Consider the following 17,807-nt stretch of genomic DNA (forward strand, 5'->3'; position numbering starts at 1 on the left):
GTCTTAGATACATATATCAAAAACAAATATTATTAATAAATTGTAGACTCATGGGGAGTTGTTTTGGCAATTTTTCTTTTGTGTATTAATAGGTACTAATTACTATTTTAATTTTACCATATGTAGTGGATTCTTTAATATCTACCACAGAGGGCACACAGGGTTTAATGTCTTATCTTAAATCTCACAATTTTGTCAGTGCAGCACTTTTCAGTCAAACTTGTGCTCAGCATATTTCAACAAACAGCATCGCTGAAAAGAGCAAATGACCTGGTTCTTAGCAATTTTAGCTACGATACAATATCTTTTCTAAGACAAGCTGGGACTTTTTTGACAACCTCCTACACACACAGCTTATTATTGCTAAAGTGTGTTGATTCTGTGGCACTGATTTCCATACTGATACTACAATAGATGGTCTTTTTCACTTTCCGCTGACGGTATTTAAAATCAGCTTTGCAGGCCGGACAGAGCCAGGGATTGGGATTAATCCTGCAGTTGAGTTCCGCAAGTGGCAAACATGAGAAGGGTGCCTTTGAGGGCCTACTTGGCATCGGAGACAACTGCAATGATTCATTCTCGGAAAAAAAAAAATCCCATTAATATCAATAAATGGAGAACACCATGACATTATTTAGGACGGTTAAAGAGCCCGTGACTTGGGTTCGAATTCGGGGCTGTCTGTAAGGAATTTGTACGTTCTCCCCGTTTCTGTGCGGGTTTCCTATGGGTGCTCCGGTTCCCTCCCATCCACTAAAACGTATGGAGTTTGTAAGTTAATTGGGGTATTTGGGAGGCATGGACTTGTCGACCATAGGGCCTGTTATCATGCCGAAATTAATATGAAGCATTTCTATTCCCTGAGGTGATAGGATTCTGCAGACCACTTCAATCCCAGCAACCTGGTATTAGTCATGAGATTCACCCATTGAACCTGGTCCCGTGGCCCATCTTGCCTCTGCATTTTGCTCATCCAACACTAAACTCATTCGCCCATAATCTATGCCTCTTCCCTATTTAAGCGTCTGTTCAAATGCCTCCAAAATATTGTGATTGTATATGATTCCACCAATTCTTCTGGCATCAAGTTCCAGACAGCAACCACAACCCTGGGAAAAATACTCCTACCTCTCACCTTAAACCTATCCCCTCTTGCTATTGATGCTTGAACTGTGGGATAAAAGGAACCAACCATCTCCCCTCCCCACTGAAGAGAAGCATGAGAGAGGACCCAATGGGACAGTGACCATGGCAGCAGACCATTGAGGGGCTCTGCGGCTGATGGAGCTACATCGGCTGCAGGCTGTTGGCGACTTGCGTTCGAAGGAATTACGCCAAGCTGTGGGAGACTGGACACTGGTTCATGGGAACCAGGTATTGGTACTGGGATTTGAGAGGGTGCTGAGGATAAGCAAGGCTTCCAAAGAACCTCTGGTGCTGAAGGCTTCTTAACCCATAGGTAAACAAAGAGTCACCTTGAGCATTGCCCAGCACCCCTAAAACTGGAGAAAGAGAAGCAAAAGGGAGTCCCTTCAGAGACACTTGTGTGTCCATGGATTTGCCTCCAGAGCTCCCGCAGCCTCTGCAGCTGCACAGACCTCAGTATGATCCAGTGGCAACCCGAGCTCTCGATCCAAACTGTTGATACGTTCGGGAGCCCTTCTTACCCTCAGCACCCTCTTGAATCCCTACTCTGGTACCTGGTCCCCATGAGCCCGTCTCCAGCAGCTCGCAGCCTGTGAGGGTCCTTCGTCCTGCAAGTTGGCAGCAGCTCGCAGCCTGTGTGAGTCCTTCAGCCACTGGTCTGGTGCCATGGTCTACGTCCTTGTTCATTACATTGTTGCTTGTCCCAGATTTGGACGACCGTCTGAGTGAAAAGCTTGCCTGACTTTTCACTTTAGCCATTTCCCTTATGATTTTATAAACATCTACAAGGTCAAATCAAATTGATATCCTGTCCTGAAGAGCCAGGAAATATGCAGAATGAATGAATAATTTTTCAAAAAAAGTACGACCCTATCACAACGTTGCAGGAATCACAGCTAAGAAATGATAAATACACGTCCTGTTAACAACATTCTTACAGGGTGGTTTGTTTTCAATGAGGAGTACGTGATATCTGGAAACTGATCACTTCATGGCTCAACTAGTAACTAAATGCATGTTCAATTATATCTCATTTGAAATTCCATTATTACAGCTGCATAATCGTGTGCATGAGTAACCATTTCTATATTTTATAGAAATTGGTAGTACTAATATAAATTAGTATTGGGCATGCATCAAGCAAAGTTGCGTTTGAGTATTAAAAAATGGAGTTGAAATGGAAATCTAACTGGAATCACTGGCAGGGATATACGTGCTCCAAGGTTTAAGTTTCCAGAACTTAAAAAATCCCTGAATTTTAGGTTCTGTTAAAATTGTGACAAATTATATTATATTTTATATTGTATATAGATCGGTTTTATAGGTAATAAATTGTGGCAGGTTTTTTTGTGTACATCACATACAAACACTTCAAAACAGATCTCATTTAAACTGCCAGAGCTCTGCTCAAGCCGGACTTCAGGCGCCGAGTGCCTTTGCACAAACTTTGAAGGATGCCTATATGGACTTCACAAGTAGGTGTTAATTGGACATGCTGTGGGGTAATGGATTATTGTTTTGGAAAGCAACAGATGAACGACTTGGAAGATTTGATCCGGTGCCACAGTCTGTCTGAGTGCAGTTGGTTGTTCTAAGAGGAAAAAGGCTTTTCTCTGAGAGAGAGAGAGAGAATTCAGTTATTCAGTTCAGCAGTAGCAGCTGGGACTGGAACAGGACAAGCTGGCAAGCTTGTGGAAAAACCCCATTTTGAAGATGGGTTGCGAGTTCCGAGTTCAGCCTGTTCAAAGCCCTTATGGTCTATACAAGAGGAGAGGACTGGCTGCATAATGTTTCACTTGAAATAAGGGGAACAAAGAGGAATTCTGTGATGTCCTGAAAGAAAGAGGTTATCATCTGGAGAACCCTGATGGGGCAAGTTTCTTCGGTAAGACACTGAAGTGGCTGATCGGAAGGAATCAGTTGTGGGTGTCCAATGAGCAAAAAAAATCTCTCTCTGAAAACCAACAAGAACCTTCCTGAGAGGTAACCATTTACCTTTCAAGCACCAAAGCCTGGTGAAATTCATAAATGTTAAGTTCTGTGCACAGTATAAGAATTGCCTGATACTGGTAAACTTGAAGGAGTAAGAAGTAAGATTGGACTGTGAATCAAAGAACTTTTCTGAATTTACACACACATTACATACACATGCGCTTAGAATTAGAAGGGGGTTAAGTTAGGTTAAGTTAAATTAATGGCGATAAGTTAAAGTTTGATCCTGCTTTCATGTTTAAAGATAAGATGCCAAAAGCAAATTTTACAATCGTAGTGATTTGGACCCTTGACCTTCAAGCATTTCATTATGCGTTGCTCTTATCCTAATCCATTCTCTCCATCGACTTGTTCTCATGCTACCCATCTCCCGACATTTGCCACCACCTTTCCTTGCCCTCCTCCAAGATTCTGCCATCCATCTGAACATTAGCAGCCATTTACAGTGGCCAATTAACCTTATGGCATGTTATTTTTGGAAGTGGGAAAAAAACGGCACAGTGTTATTACAAAGCCAGCTACCTTGGTTCGAATCTGGCGCTATCTGTAAGGACTTTGTATGCTGTCCGTGTGGGTTTCCTCTGCGTGCTCCGGTTTCCGCCCATATTCCAAAGACGTACTGGGGTTCGCAGGTTAATTGACCACCTGGGTGTAATGGGGCAGTATGAGCTCATGGACTGGGAAGGCCTGAGACCAGGCTGCATGTCCAATCAAAAGGAACCAGAGAACCACAGGAAACCCATGCGAAAGAAGACAGAGCATGCAACCTCCGCAGGTGCAGCACCGAAGGTGAGGAGCGAAGGAGGTCACTGGGGCTGTGACATAGCGGTTCTCCTTGTTACACCCAATCTGAGTTAAAAGGGAGACACAGTCGGATGCTATTCAGCCATCATTTATGGCTTTTTTCCAACTAGATACACTGCTTGACTTGGAGAGTGAAAGTCTGAACCTGGGATTTTTTTGTGGGATTGACAGGCTTGCAATGGAAAAGACCAAGGTGATCATGAATTACATTTGGTGTCACTTCAGTTCATCGCTAGAAGTTCCTTTTGTTCACTGCAATTTAGATTGCACTCCCTGTGGCAAAGAGAGCGCATCTGACACAACCAGCTCCAACAGTCTTCTACCTAGTATACTCTTTAAAACTGGGAATAGGGCTTCAAAATTCTGAATTAAAACACAGATACTCTCAGAGTTTTACAGCAGGGAAACAGGCCCTTCAGCCCAACTCCAAGATTCCTTTTATTGTCACATTAAAATGTCACATACATGCTTTAACTTTTGCATGGTGTAAGGCAAAGAGTTGTTATAAGGGAAGCACAAGAGAGTTCCTTCAGAAGCTACGAATGTCTGTGGATTTTCCTCCAGCCCCCCACCCCCCCGCCCCGTGGCCTATGTAGCCACACAGACCCCTCTTCAATTCATCAGTAACCAGAGCTCCAAATCCAATCCTCTCATATGATCAGGAAGGCTTCAGCACCTGAGGCCATTGGGGAGCCCTTTTTGCCCTCAGCACCATCTTACATCTGATACCTGTTGGTCTTTCCCTCTATAGCTTTCCTATCATGTACCTGTCTAATGACTTTTAATCTTTGTATTTGACCCTGTTCCTCATTTAGTTCTTATTTTTGTTTTTCGAAGTTCTCGTTCAATTGGAGCAAGAACAATATACACGTGCATATTATACAATGTATATGACAATAAACTCATGACACCCTTTGTCTGAAAAAGTTATATAGAACACAACAGGCCGCTTAGTCCATGATGTTGGGCCAATCTATGATGCCTACTCCACAACAGTTAATTTTTCCCTCCCTCACATCCATAATCCTCTATTTTTCTTACATCCATGTGCCTGTATGAGTCTTTTGAATGCCCCTATTGCACCAGCCTCCATCACCACACCCTTCAATGCATTCCAGGCACCCACCACTCACTGTGTAAAAAAAACTTGCACCTGATGTCGCCCCTGAACTTTCCTCCCCTCGCCTTAAGCAGATGTCATCTGGTATTTGCTATTTTTGCCCCAGGAAAATGGTGCTGGCTTTGCAATCTATCTAAGCCCCTCGTAATCTTATATACCTCTATTGAGTCATTTCTCATCCTTCATCTCTCCAAACAGAATGAGAGGGTGGCACACAGTTGGCGCAGTGGTTAGTGCAACGCCTTTATAGCACAGTGATTGGGAGTGGGGTTCGAATCCCATGCTTTCTCTAAGGCACACATGTCAAACTCTGGCCCGCGGGCCAAATATAATTATATTTGGCCCGCAAGATCATTTCAAAAATGTATTAGAGGTGGCCCGCCCTGCAGCGAGAGCCGATGCTGTTTTTTGGTAATGTCACCCCCACCATCCTCCCCCTTCATTGCACATCCTTCCCCATTGTAACACGAGAAATTGTAACACGAGAAGTCTGTCGATGTCATTAGCCGGCAAGCCAGTTGAAAGGCTCCCCGCACAACCAGTCACTTCTCCCACCTGTCGAGCTGTGCGGCGGATTGGCGAGCGCCTGTGATTTCCTGTCGGCGCGACGGGCATGGCAGGCTGCGCACGGCCCCCGGGCAGCGCGAGCGCACTTCTCCCGGTTGCCACGGCCTTCAGCGCTTGCACCCGCGCGGACCCCAGGGACGGCTGGTTCGGCCCTGCACGTGAAGAGAGAGATGGTGGCTGTCCGCAAAGGCTGATCGGCAGCGCGCTGGGCCTGAGTGGGTGGGTAAGCAGGGGTGGGCAGAGGGTGTAGGTGAGTAGTAATGGGCAGGGGAAGTTATGGTGGTGCGAGGGGCAGTTAGAGGGAGGGATGAGTAGAAGGAGGGGTGGATAGGGAAGAGGTAAAAGGGCAGGGGCAGGGCGAGTAGGGGAGGGGTGATTAGAGGGTGAGAGATGGGTAGAGGGAGGAACAGGTTGAGGGGAGAGGCAGTAGAGGGGCGTGCTTATGAGGGGGTGTGTAGAGGCAGAGCGAATGGAGTGAGGGGTGAGTAGAGGTTGGGTAAAGGACTGGTCAGGTAGAGGGATGGTGGGTCGAGGGTGAATAGAGGCCTAGAGCCTGAGGAGTGAGCAGGAAATGCTGAGTCTTGATGCAGGCCAAAATGGACACAGCCTGTGAATGCTGACTACATCTCCACAGGGACCAAATATGTTTCCCTCAGGTCAAGCAAAGGGTGAACTTGAGCTACCTACTCCTGACCTGTAACATTATCCTCCTAAAGTTATATCCTAAAGTTTAACATTACATATGTTGAAAGAAGAGAAAACATGCAGATGTTGTTGAAAATTTTCAATAAATATTTAGTTCGGCCCTCCACTTAGTCCAAGTTTTTAATTTTGGCCCTCCGTGAATTTGAGTTTGACACCCCTTGCTCTAAGGAGTCTTCCCAGGTTTTCCCCAGGTGCTCCAGTTTCTTCCCATCGTTCGAAAGGTACCGGGAATGCAGGTTGATTGGGCATAAATTGGGCGGCATAGACTCGTGGGCTGATATGGCCAATTATTATGCTGCATGTCTAAATTAAAAATTAAAATTTAAGAATAGCCCCAGCTCTACCAACCTTGCCTCATAAAACTTTCTCCAATCTCCCCTGCACCCTCTCCAAACCATCAACAACGAGGAGACCAGAAATGAATGTAATAGCTAAGTGTTGTCTAATCAGAGTTTTATAAAATGCAACATTACCTCAAGGCTCTTAAACTCAATCCCTTGACTAATAAAGGCTTGAACACCATAGGCCTTCTTAACCATCATGTTAACTCGCGAGGCAATCTTGAGGGATTTATGGATGTGGACCACAAGATCTTCCTGTTCCTCCACAAGTTGCCTTCAAAATCCCTTTTAAAGTTTAGCCTCACTTTAAATCCATGCTCTCAAGTTTTAGACTCTACTGTCCCGGGGAAAAAAAAACTGTAACCATCCGTCATATCTACGATGTTCATGATTTTATAAGGTCACCCTCAGCCTCCTTCGTTCCAGGGGAAGAAAAGCCCTAGCCTATCCAGTCACTCCTTACAAACCTTACAGGTAATGTAATACATACCAGAAATAGATATTTCCAACAAGACAGCACCTAACTGCTTACCTTTGACATCAATGAACCCCTGTATCATAATTTTTAAATTTTTTAAATTTAGGCATACAACATAGTAACAGGCCCCTCTGGCCCACGAGCCTGTGCCAGCCAAATACCCTAATTAACCTACAACCCACCCCACTCCCGCCATCTATGCTTTGGAAGGTGGGAGGAAAGTGGACCACCCAGAGGAAATCCACGCAGACACAGGGAGAGGTACAAACTCCTTACAGGCAGCACCAGATTCACACCCAAGTCTCTGGCGCTGTAATAGCATTGTGTTAACCATGCTTCCCATTATTCTTGGGATCAGCACTGACCAGAAATGACACACAAATATTGTGGTTACAACATTTGGTTTGTCATAATTATTGGTTACAAGGGTCTTGATAAAGGATCCAGACCTGAAACATTGCGGACCATTTCTACTCATGGGTGCTGTCAGTGCCAGCGAGTCCCTCCAGTAATTTTTTTGTCTGCTCATGGTTACCAGTACAGGTCAGAGGCTGCACATCATAACATATAGGAGCAGAAGTAGGCCATTGGATCCGTCGAGTTCGCTCTGTTATTCCACCATGAGTTGATTCGTTCTCCCACTGAGCCCCACTCCCTGCCTTCTCCCCATAACTTTTGATACCCTGATTATAGCAGCTCCTAATAGCCTGAATATGCCTGGGATTGTCTGATCTCGGAAGCTAAGCAGGCTCAGGACTGGTCAGTACTTGGACGGGAGATCGCCTTGGAACGTGAGGTACTGTCGGTCTCTGTCTGCCTTAGGGTGGACTAAAGTTAAAGAATTTCACGTATGTTACATTCTAAGTGTAAATATTATATGAGAATAATGGAACCTTTGCCTTTATTCAGATACCTATCAATCTCTGTCCTTAAATACACACAATGACTTTGTCTCCACAGCCACCCATGGCAGAAAATTCCAGAGGTTCACTACTCCATGGCTGAAGAAATTCCTCTGCATCTCTGCTTTAAATAGGCACCCTTCATTCCTGAAATTATGCCCTCTTGTCCTAAAAGTATACTGGAGTAAGTCTGCTTTTGATATCCTAATTTTGCAATGATGGAGCAGCAGAAGGCCACTCAGCCCTCTGAACCTATACCAACATTCAATACTATCATGGCTAATGATCTGACCTCCGTCCTCTATTCCTGCTTTCTCTCTGGACCCCTTAAGCCATATGGGACAACTCCTTTTTGAATATATCTCACGAACTGGCTCAACAGTGTTCTGAAGTTGTGAGTTCCACAGATTTGGATGGTTCATTAGGAATCGTCAATAAATGCTGGCCTTGCTAAACATGAATAGAATGTGAAATAAAACAACAGTCATTGATTCCTTGGGATTTATCGGTTTTATACTCCTTATCACAAACACCCCCGAACTCTTTGTGATTTTTATAAATGACCTGGTTGAGAGGCGGAAGGATGGGTCACTAAACTTGCGGATGATACGAAGGTTGGAGGAATTGTGGATGGCGCTGAAGGTTGCCGTGGGCGACAAAAGGATATAAACAGGATGCAGAGTTGGACAGTAAAGTGGCAGATAGAGTTTCAATCCAGAGAAGTGTGAGGTGATGCATTTTGGAAGGACAAGCTAGAAGGCTGAGTGCAGGGTTAATGGTCACTTACTTAAGAGTGTGGGTGAACTGAAGGACCTTGGGGATCAAATCCATGCAGGCCTCAAGGTCGAATAACATGTTGATGAGATTAGTTAAGAAGGCCTATGGGATGTTGGGTTTCATTAATAGGGGGATTGAGTTCAAGAGTAGAGAGGTCATGTTGCAACTCGACAAATCTCTGGTGAGACCACACTTGGAATGTTGTGTTCAGCTTTGATCTCCTCATTATAGGAAGGACGTGGAAGCTATGGAGGGTGTAGAAATTTACTCGGATGTTGCCTGGACTGGAAAATGTCTGAGCAGAGGTGGGACTTTTCTCTTTGTAGGAGGATGAGAGAAGACCTCTACAAGATTATGAGAGACACAGAAAGGGTGGACAGCCAGCACCTTTCTCCCAGGGCAGGAATAGCCAACACCAAAGGACACATGTATCAAGTGAAGCAAAGGAAGTTTAGGGAGACATCAGGGGTAAGTTTTTTTTGAATGCCGATAGTTATGGGTTCCTGGAATGCCTTGCCAGGGATGGTGGTGGAGTCTGAAACATTTAAGAGACTCAAACTGGCACAGAGATAGAAGAAAAATAGAGGGTTATGGGGTAGGGAGGGTTTAGTACTTTTTTTTTAAGGAATATGGGTTATCAATATCGAGGACCGAAGGGCCTATATGTGCTGTAGTGTTCTATGAGTGACCCTCACAGACACTCGGCAACTTCTTTTGCTTCTCATTCTCTGACTGTAAGGGGCACTGGTCAATGCTAATGGAGAATCTTTGCTCTTCCAGCAGACTAAAGGCAATTTTGTGTAACATTGCATTTCTGTTTATTATATTACAATAAATAGTATTTGTATTCTTCACTCAATTCATTTCTTGCTGTATTTTCAGAGCTTTGACACGTTGAATCCACAACTGGTTTCACTGAAGATTAAGCATTAGGTTCCCAGAACATTTGCTGTCCAAATGATGTCGACTCCCCTTTAAATGTTCTGAATGAATGGTTTATGTTATTCTGTGTTCAGTGCCCGCACTGGATCCTCATTATAATCTGGCATGGGACCAGGTCATAGCATCTAATTGTGCACAATACTGATTATCTAACTGCTGGAAGAGTTTAAAATCTTACCCTGAGGCTTTGTGCTGTATAATGACGGGTCAATTATCGGTACGTTCTGTGACCCTGGCTGTATTGTCGGAGTATTAGGCAATACTGCAAAAAGAAAAAAATAGAAGTTGTTGTTTCAGTCGTCATCCAAAGAACACAGTAACAAAAAGCAGGGGTGTTCACACATGGAGATGCAGTAAAAACTTCACCCCCCCCCCCGCCCCGCCACATAAATGTAAGTGAGGACTCAGAAGTGGCTCATGAGTGTTGTTTACAAAGGACTGGAGTTCCCAATCTAATTACATTTTAAATTTAGACATGCAGCATGGTGACAGGCCCCACCCAGCCCATGAGACCCAATTAACCTCAAACACCCATACACTTTGAAGGGTGGGAGGAAACCAGAAGCGCCCAGGGAAAACCCATGCAGACGCGGGGAAAACGTACAAAATCTGACGATGCCAGATTCGAACCTGGGTTGTTGACGCTGTAATAGCGTTGCGCTAACTAAAATACGAACTGCGTGAAGTTATTCCACCGAGAGGAAATTTGGCTATCGTTTCTCGATTCAATCTGATTTGAAAGATTTTGAAAATCCTGAGAAGAGTTATGCAAAGAGGCATGTTTCTGGTCACACAGATTTCTCTAATGTGAACAGGAGCTTTTCATTAAAAAATAGACGAGGTCTTACCCTCTCGACATAATCCTTCTTTGGCATTTACAAGAAAACATTCCTTAACTATAAGCTCAGGTGGCTTTGCAATATTTTAGAATTCATTTTTTTAAATAACAGTAAGGATCCACAAGCACTTCTTAAAAAAATGACAAATTAGAAGATATTAATCACTTCCCTTTACACTCTGAATAAGAACACATCTAGATAACATAACATAACATAACAATTACAGCACGGAAACAGGCCATTAGGCCCTTCTAGTTCGCACCGAACCAAACACCCCTTTCTAGTCCCACCTCCCTGCACAATGCCCATAACCCTCCATCTTCTTCTCATCCATATACCTGTCCAACCTTTTCTTAAATAATACAATTGACTCCGCCGCCACTATTTCTCCCGGAAGCTCATTCCACACGGCTACCACTCTCTGAGTAAAGAAGATCCCCCTCATGTTACCTCTAAACCTCTGCCCCTTAATTCTTAACTCATGTCCTCTTGTTTTAATCTTTCCTCCTCTTAACGGAAATAGTCTATCCACATCCACTCTGTCTATCCCTTTCATAATCTTAAATACTTCTATCAAATCCCCTCTCAACCTTCTACGCTCCAAAGAATAAAGACCTAATCTGTCCAATCTCTCCCCATACTCCAGATGCTTAAACCCAGGTAACATTCTGGTAAACCTTCTCTGCACTCTCTCCACTCTGTTTATATCCTTCCTATAATTAGGCGACCAGAACTGTACACAGAACTCCAAATTAGGCCGCACCAACGTCTTATACAATCTCAACATCACCTCCCAACTCCTATATTCCATGCAATGATTGATAAAGGCCAGCATACTAAAAGCCTTCTTCACCACCCTATTCACGTGAGTTTCTACCTTCAGGGAACGATGTACCGTCACTCCTAAATCTTTCTGCTCTTCTGTATTCCTCAATACTCTCCCATTTCTCCCATTAGCATCTAGATCCTGACATCCATTTGTTTATTCAGACATACAGCACATTAACAGGCTATTTAGGCCCATGAGCCTGTGCTGTCCAATTATACCCATTTTCCTATAACCCTTGGTATTTTTTTTGTACAGTGGGAGGAAACTGGAGTCCCCAGGGAAAACGCACACAGACAGGGGAGAACGTACAAATTCTTTACAGACAGTGTGGGATTCGAAGCCCTGTCCTGATCACTGATGCTGTAACGGTGTTGCGCTAACCGCTACACTAATCCTGCCACCATGTGCTGCATCTCCTAACATGGCTTCCATCTGTGACCGGAATGGGGGGAGGGTGGGGGCGGGGGGAGAGGAGGAATTAATCAACAGGAATTTCACTTTTTGGAAAAGAAACTTTCATTTTTGCTCAAATTTATATTTTAGTTCCTGGTCCATTATTACCATCTGAAAATGTGAGCTTGGGCAGCAGACTTCCTCAGTTGTGCTTTCTTCCTCATGGGGAATTTTAACAGCGAGTGATAACTGAGTAGAACTAAGACTTTGTGAATCAGGAGGCTCAGTGTGATACACCAGAACTATTTTTAAACTTTAGAAGTCACTTGGTGAAGCTTGGAGCAACTTAGCCACTCCCAGTAGAATGGCTTTGGTTGGTTCCTGCTTTACTGGTGAGTGCGGGCAAGACCGTAAGCCATGTAAAGGTACGTCTGTTTCTCTGAAGAAACACAAGATTGCAGATGTTGGAACCTGGAGCAAAAAAAACCCTAACCATTCATGCTTTATATCAGCCAACTTTCCACGTCCCCCATAGAGCCAGCCGATGAAGGGTTCCAACTAGTACTGTCGATACGTCCCTTTTGCCTAATGCTGCCTGACCTATGGGGTATTCTCAGCAATTTACTTTGCTACACTCGGCGGAACAGTTCGCATAGCGGTTAGCGAAACGCATTTAAGCACCACCAATCGGGATGAAAGTGGGGTTTGAATCGCGCAGTGTCTGCAAGGAGTTTGTACATTCTCCTTGTGCCTGCATGGGTTTTCTCCAGGGTCTCTGGTTTCCTCCTACATTTCAAAAAGTATCGGGAGTGTAGGTTAATGGGGTGTAAATTGGGCGGCGCACACTCATGGGCCGAAATGACCTGTTACTGTACTGTATGTCTGAATTTAAAAATTTGTCCCTCTTTTCATTACCATCCACCAGAATAGAGAATACGCGCTTGCTGGCAGATCAAAAATTTAACAAACTGCCACCGTTTAATTGCCCGCCGATGAAGACAGTGTACAAAATCCCTAAGATTACATCAGGAGTGAAGCACAAAAGTCTGCAGTTACTGTGCTAGTAATAAAAGCTCGAAACCGCTGGAGGGATGCAGCAGGTCTCGCAGCGTCTATAGGAGGGAAAGATATTTAACTAATGTTTTGGGCCTGAGCCCTTCTTCAAGATACAGTACGCTTCCGATTATCTGGAAACCACTTAACCGAAAATCTCAGTTACCCACATTTTCTTCAGCGGCAACACGATGTCACAACAAGTTGAAAAAAAGTCACCCAATGTGCTCAAGTGGGGCTCTATCTCACTGTTAATACAATACGATACTTTTATTGTCATTTAAGACCAGACTGTAAAACAGTACACAGTAATAAATGAAATAACATTCCTCCAACCTATAATGCTACCTACACATCACGAGGTTACTCAAAACAATGTTGACAACACAAGACTACACCATTCCTACACCAGACAAAAGTTAAAAAAAAACACTGCACGAGTGAAAGGTGAAAAAAGAATCTGGACAGTAGAGCCAGCGGAGACAAGTTACATTTCCGTAGGACTTTGATTTAAAAAACTCTAGTTGCTTGAAGTGAACATCGCCACTTAGTTCACGTATCCATGTGCGCCCGTAAGCTTTGGCACAACAGCGATACAGACCCAACAACCTCCTCACCGACCCCACCATCTGCTGCTGGGCCCCGCTCTCCAAGACGGCACAGCCTCCAGGACGTCCGGGCCAGGCTCCCGACATGGTTGCTCTGGGCTCCCCGACACTTCCACCGCAGAAGACACTGACCTCCAGGTGCACGACGCAGCCTGCTCTGGCACACCTCTGCAAAATGCATCACAGTGTCTCTTCCTCGGCCACTGGCAGCAAACAATGTCGCAGTCTGGAGGCCTCGTCCCACAACAGTCCAGGCTGCACAGAACCACAACTTGCTTCCAAAGGTCTGTACTTTATTTCGTGATTCACACATTTCCACAGCTCTACGTCTGCAAAGTGCTCTACGTCCAATGTTCATCAATTAAGAATTGTTTCAGTTTGGTAACAAGAGAGCTCCGAACCAGCCGGGAAAACGGACGCTGAGCAGCTGGATGCTAGCTCAGAGAAGCAGACTGGAATCTCAAGCCATCAGTGAGTGACTGGAGGAAGTCGGTGGGTTAGGCAGCACATGGCGAAATTGCCCTCATTTCAGGTTACTCACTCCCTTTTCTCTTTCCATTTCTTCTTTACCCTCCACTGTACTTGGTTATCCACTATACCGGTGTCATCAAGGAGAGCAGCCTCCTGGGCAGGAGTGGAGACCTCAGCCTCCCAGGCAGGAGTGGGGGCCTCAGGCTCCCCAACAGGATTGGTGACGGCGGTGGGGAGGTGTTGCAGATCAACAATGGCGGCAGGAGCGGGGACTTCATCCTTTTATGCTCCAAAGTGAAAAATCCCAACTCTGCTAACCTTGCCTCATAAGACTTGTTTCCCAATCCAGGCAACGTCCTGGTAAATCTCTGCACCCTCTCCAAAGCTTCCTCAACCTTCCTATAATGAGGTGATCATAACTGAACTCTGTGTGGTCTTACCAAAGATTTGTAGAGTTGCAACATGACCTCTCTACTCTTGAACTCAATCCCCCTATTAATGAAGCCCAGCATCCCATGGGCCTTCTTAACTATCCTATCAATCTGTGCGGTAACCTTGAGGGATGTAGAATTTGAACCACTAGGTCCCTCTGTTCATCCATCTGTTTAACCAACCATTAACCCTGTACCCAACCTTCTGGTTAGTCCTTCCAAAATGCATCCCCTCACACTTATCCAGATTGAACTCCATCTGTAACTTTTCTGCCCAACTCTGCCTCCTGTCTATATCTTCATGTACCCTTCGACAACCTTCAGCTCCATCTACAACTCCTCCAACCTTCTTGTTATCTGCAAACTTACTGACCCATCCTTCCGCCTCTTCATCCAGATAATTTAGAAAAATCACAAAGAGCAGGGGTCCCAGAGCATATTTTTGCAGCCCCTCCACTAGTCACCGACCTCTAGGCAGAATTCTACTCTTTGGTTTCTTCCTGGAAGCCAATTTTTAAATCCACACAGCTATTCCACACTGATCCCATGCCTCATGACTTTCTGGATGAGTATCTCATGGTGGACTTTGTCAAATGCTTTGCTAAAATCCATGTAGACCACATCAAGCACCCTACCCTCATCAATTTCTTTTGTTACCTCCTCAAAAACTTCAATTAGGCTTGTGTGACACGACCTTCCCTTCAGTCAGCCATGCTATCCTTGAGTCCACTGTATTTCTCCAAATGCTCATAGATCCTATTCTTAAGAACCCTCTCCAACAGTTTGCACACCACTGATGTTAGACTCACCGGTCTATAATTCCCAAGGTTCTCCCTCTTACTTTTTTTAAACAATTTGCCATTTTCCAATCCTCCGGCACCTCCCCGGCGGCCAAAGAGGATTCAAAAATCATAGATATTGCCCAGCTATCTCTTCTTTTACTTTCCACAGCAGCCTGGGGTATATCACATCCAGCCCCAGAGACTGATCAATCCTGATGTTTTAAGAAGATCTAACACTTCCTGTTCCTTAATCTCCATGTTATTCAGCAGAGAGGCCTGTTCTATTTTGACCTGACCCTGATCAAGTTCCTTTTCTCTTGTGAACCTGCTCCACCTCCAGACACACGCTACTTCCTTTATCCTTTCGTGACCCCACCTTCATTCTCGTCATCCTTCTGTCCCTCGCATATACATCAAATGCCTTGACGTTTTCCTTAATCCTACATCAAGGACTTCTCATGGCCCCTTCGAGCTCTCCTAAGTCCTTTTTTAAGCTCCTTCCTGAAGAGAGAAAAAGAGTAAGAGAGAAAGAGAGGTGGGGGGAAGAGGGAGAGAGAGAGAAGGAAAGAGATAGGAGGAGACATGGGGACAGGAAAAAAGGGAGAGATAGTTGGGGGAGATGGGGCTAACAGAAACTGGAATAGTTGATGTTAATACCATCTGGTTGATGGAATATGAGGTGTTGTTCCTTGAATTTGTGGGTGGTTTCAGTCTGGCAATGCATGAGATCATGGACAGACATGTCGGCATTATTACATCATTGAAGCTGAATCAAAATTACATTAAGCCATAAAAGAAGTGCGAGGAAAATCAAACGATGTGGTTTTTAAGATAATTTGTTGATTTCCTCATTTGAAGGATGAGAAAGGAAACAAAACAGAGGGACAGAGGGAGAAAATTCCAGAGCCAAAGGCCCATTAGCTGAAGACAATGACTGGGGTGTTGTGACGATAACTGAGATGTACCGAAGGCCAGAAGTGGAGGAATACAATGTTCTCTGGAGGGTTTCAAGGGTGGGAGACACGACGGAAATATAGAAGGGGTGAGATCATGGAAGATTTTGAAAACAACTATTATTCCACATATGAACAGTGAACGGTGCTGAGAGTTTGCAATGGGGAACTGAGCTCAAGTTAATAATGATATAATAATGACGTGCATCGCCAGGATGCAGTGGGTTAAGGCCATGTCGAATGAAAGACACTTTCATCCAAATCCATATCTTTTAGATCGAGGCATTTTCGTTCACAGTGCCTTACTCTGACCTTTTCGTGCACTCCTTTGATTTACTTTGTAAGATGGATTTATATAAATTTCACCCTGTGATGCTGCCATAAATTTTATATGTTCATGACAATAAATTCTGATGGAGCTTCTCCCCCCCCCCCCCCCCACCCCACGCACCCTGTCCGTTTTACCTGTTTCAAATTTATCAACAATGTGACAGGAAATTACAGCAAAAGGGGACTCTGCAGAAAGTACAAGAGAACCATTGGGATCACAGAATTCTGGTTGCTCCTTTTGCAAAGGGAAAGGACTACAGTATTTTCCATTGCTTCTCCATGGATTGCCACCTTGTTGTGGTGGAGAAGCTTGTGTGGTCCTGAGATCCTGAGAGTGATACCGTCTGGACCTGTGCTCCTGGTAGGACCGCCCATGGCGGTAAGGTCAAGGGGGATGTCCCTGACAAAGAACAATCCAACCAAGACCTGTGGAACAGGTGGATGAAGTGCCTTTGAACGCAACGGCTGTGAAGACGGACAAAGGCTGAAACAAATCCATTAGCTCCAATCTTCATGGTTTCCATGCCATTGGAACTCGTTGGTTGATTTGTGAAGTATCATGTGGTTCTTGAAGTGCAACATTAAGTACATGTTAAACAAATGCACGCACAGGCGTCCTCACTCGGTGGGCCACTTGAGAGTCCATAGGAATGAAGACCATCATCCTCGATCTTAAGGGATAGCCACGACTTTCTATTGACTATTCTCGGTTCCTGGTCCCGGTAATCGGTTAGCCCGGGCAATAAAGGTTATGGAGAGAAGTTCAGGCTGTGAGGCTGAGTGGGAAAATGGATCAGCTCCTGATCAAATGGCAGGGCAGACTCAATGGATTGAATAGCCTACTTCTGCTCCTATATCTTATGAACTAACTAAGCTGGAGCAACTCTGCTTCACCAAGTCATTAATTGCATCTCAACTTGCCCATGAGGCTCTCAATGGCCTTGTGCACAAACTGAAACTGCCCCAGGGTACATTTTGAATGTAGCTGTATCTTAATTTATAACACAAACTTCAAAGAATATCGTACTAATGATGGTGGAAACTGAAAGACAGATGAGCACCACTGCCAATTTCTAGCTATTCTGCTGGGATGTCCAAATTGCTCAGTGCACTGTGAAATGTCGGAGCTAAAGATATTTTAATATCCTGACTGAGAAAAATGCCAGCCCAAAGGAACAATTTCTTTTTCCTAAAATTGTTCCATTTGGCTAGCAAATGACATCTAGCAAACTATAGAACCATAGAACAGTATAGCACAGAAAATAGACCCTTCGGCCCTTCAGTCTTTGTACCGAACTATTATTTTGCCTCGTCCCAGTGACCTGAACTCAGTCCATAGTCCTT

General features: G+C 44.6%; 1 protein-coding gene across 1 annotated transcript in view; it reads right to left on the reverse strand.

Moving 5' to 3' along the window:
* Nucleotides 1-17,807, reverse strand: part of vta1 (vesicle (multivesicular body) trafficking 1) — a 174,908-nt gene that overhangs the window by 28,092 nt on the left and 129,009 nt on the right. The window contains exon 9 of the mRNA XM_069936110.1: nucleotides 9,953-10,036. Coding sequence (XP_069792211.1) covers nucleotides 9,953-10,036 — 84 coding nt within the window. The remainder of the gene's footprint in view (nucleotides 1-9,952; nucleotides 10,037-17,807) is intronic.

Source organism: Narcine bancroftii, chromosome 4, assembly GCF_036971445.1.
Source record: "Narcine bancroftii isolate sNarBan1 chromosome 4, sNarBan1.hap1, whole genome shotgun sequence".
Classification (NCBI taxonomy): Eukaryota; Metazoa; Chordata; class Chondrichthyes; order Torpediniformes; family Narcinidae; genus Narcine; species Narcine bancroftii.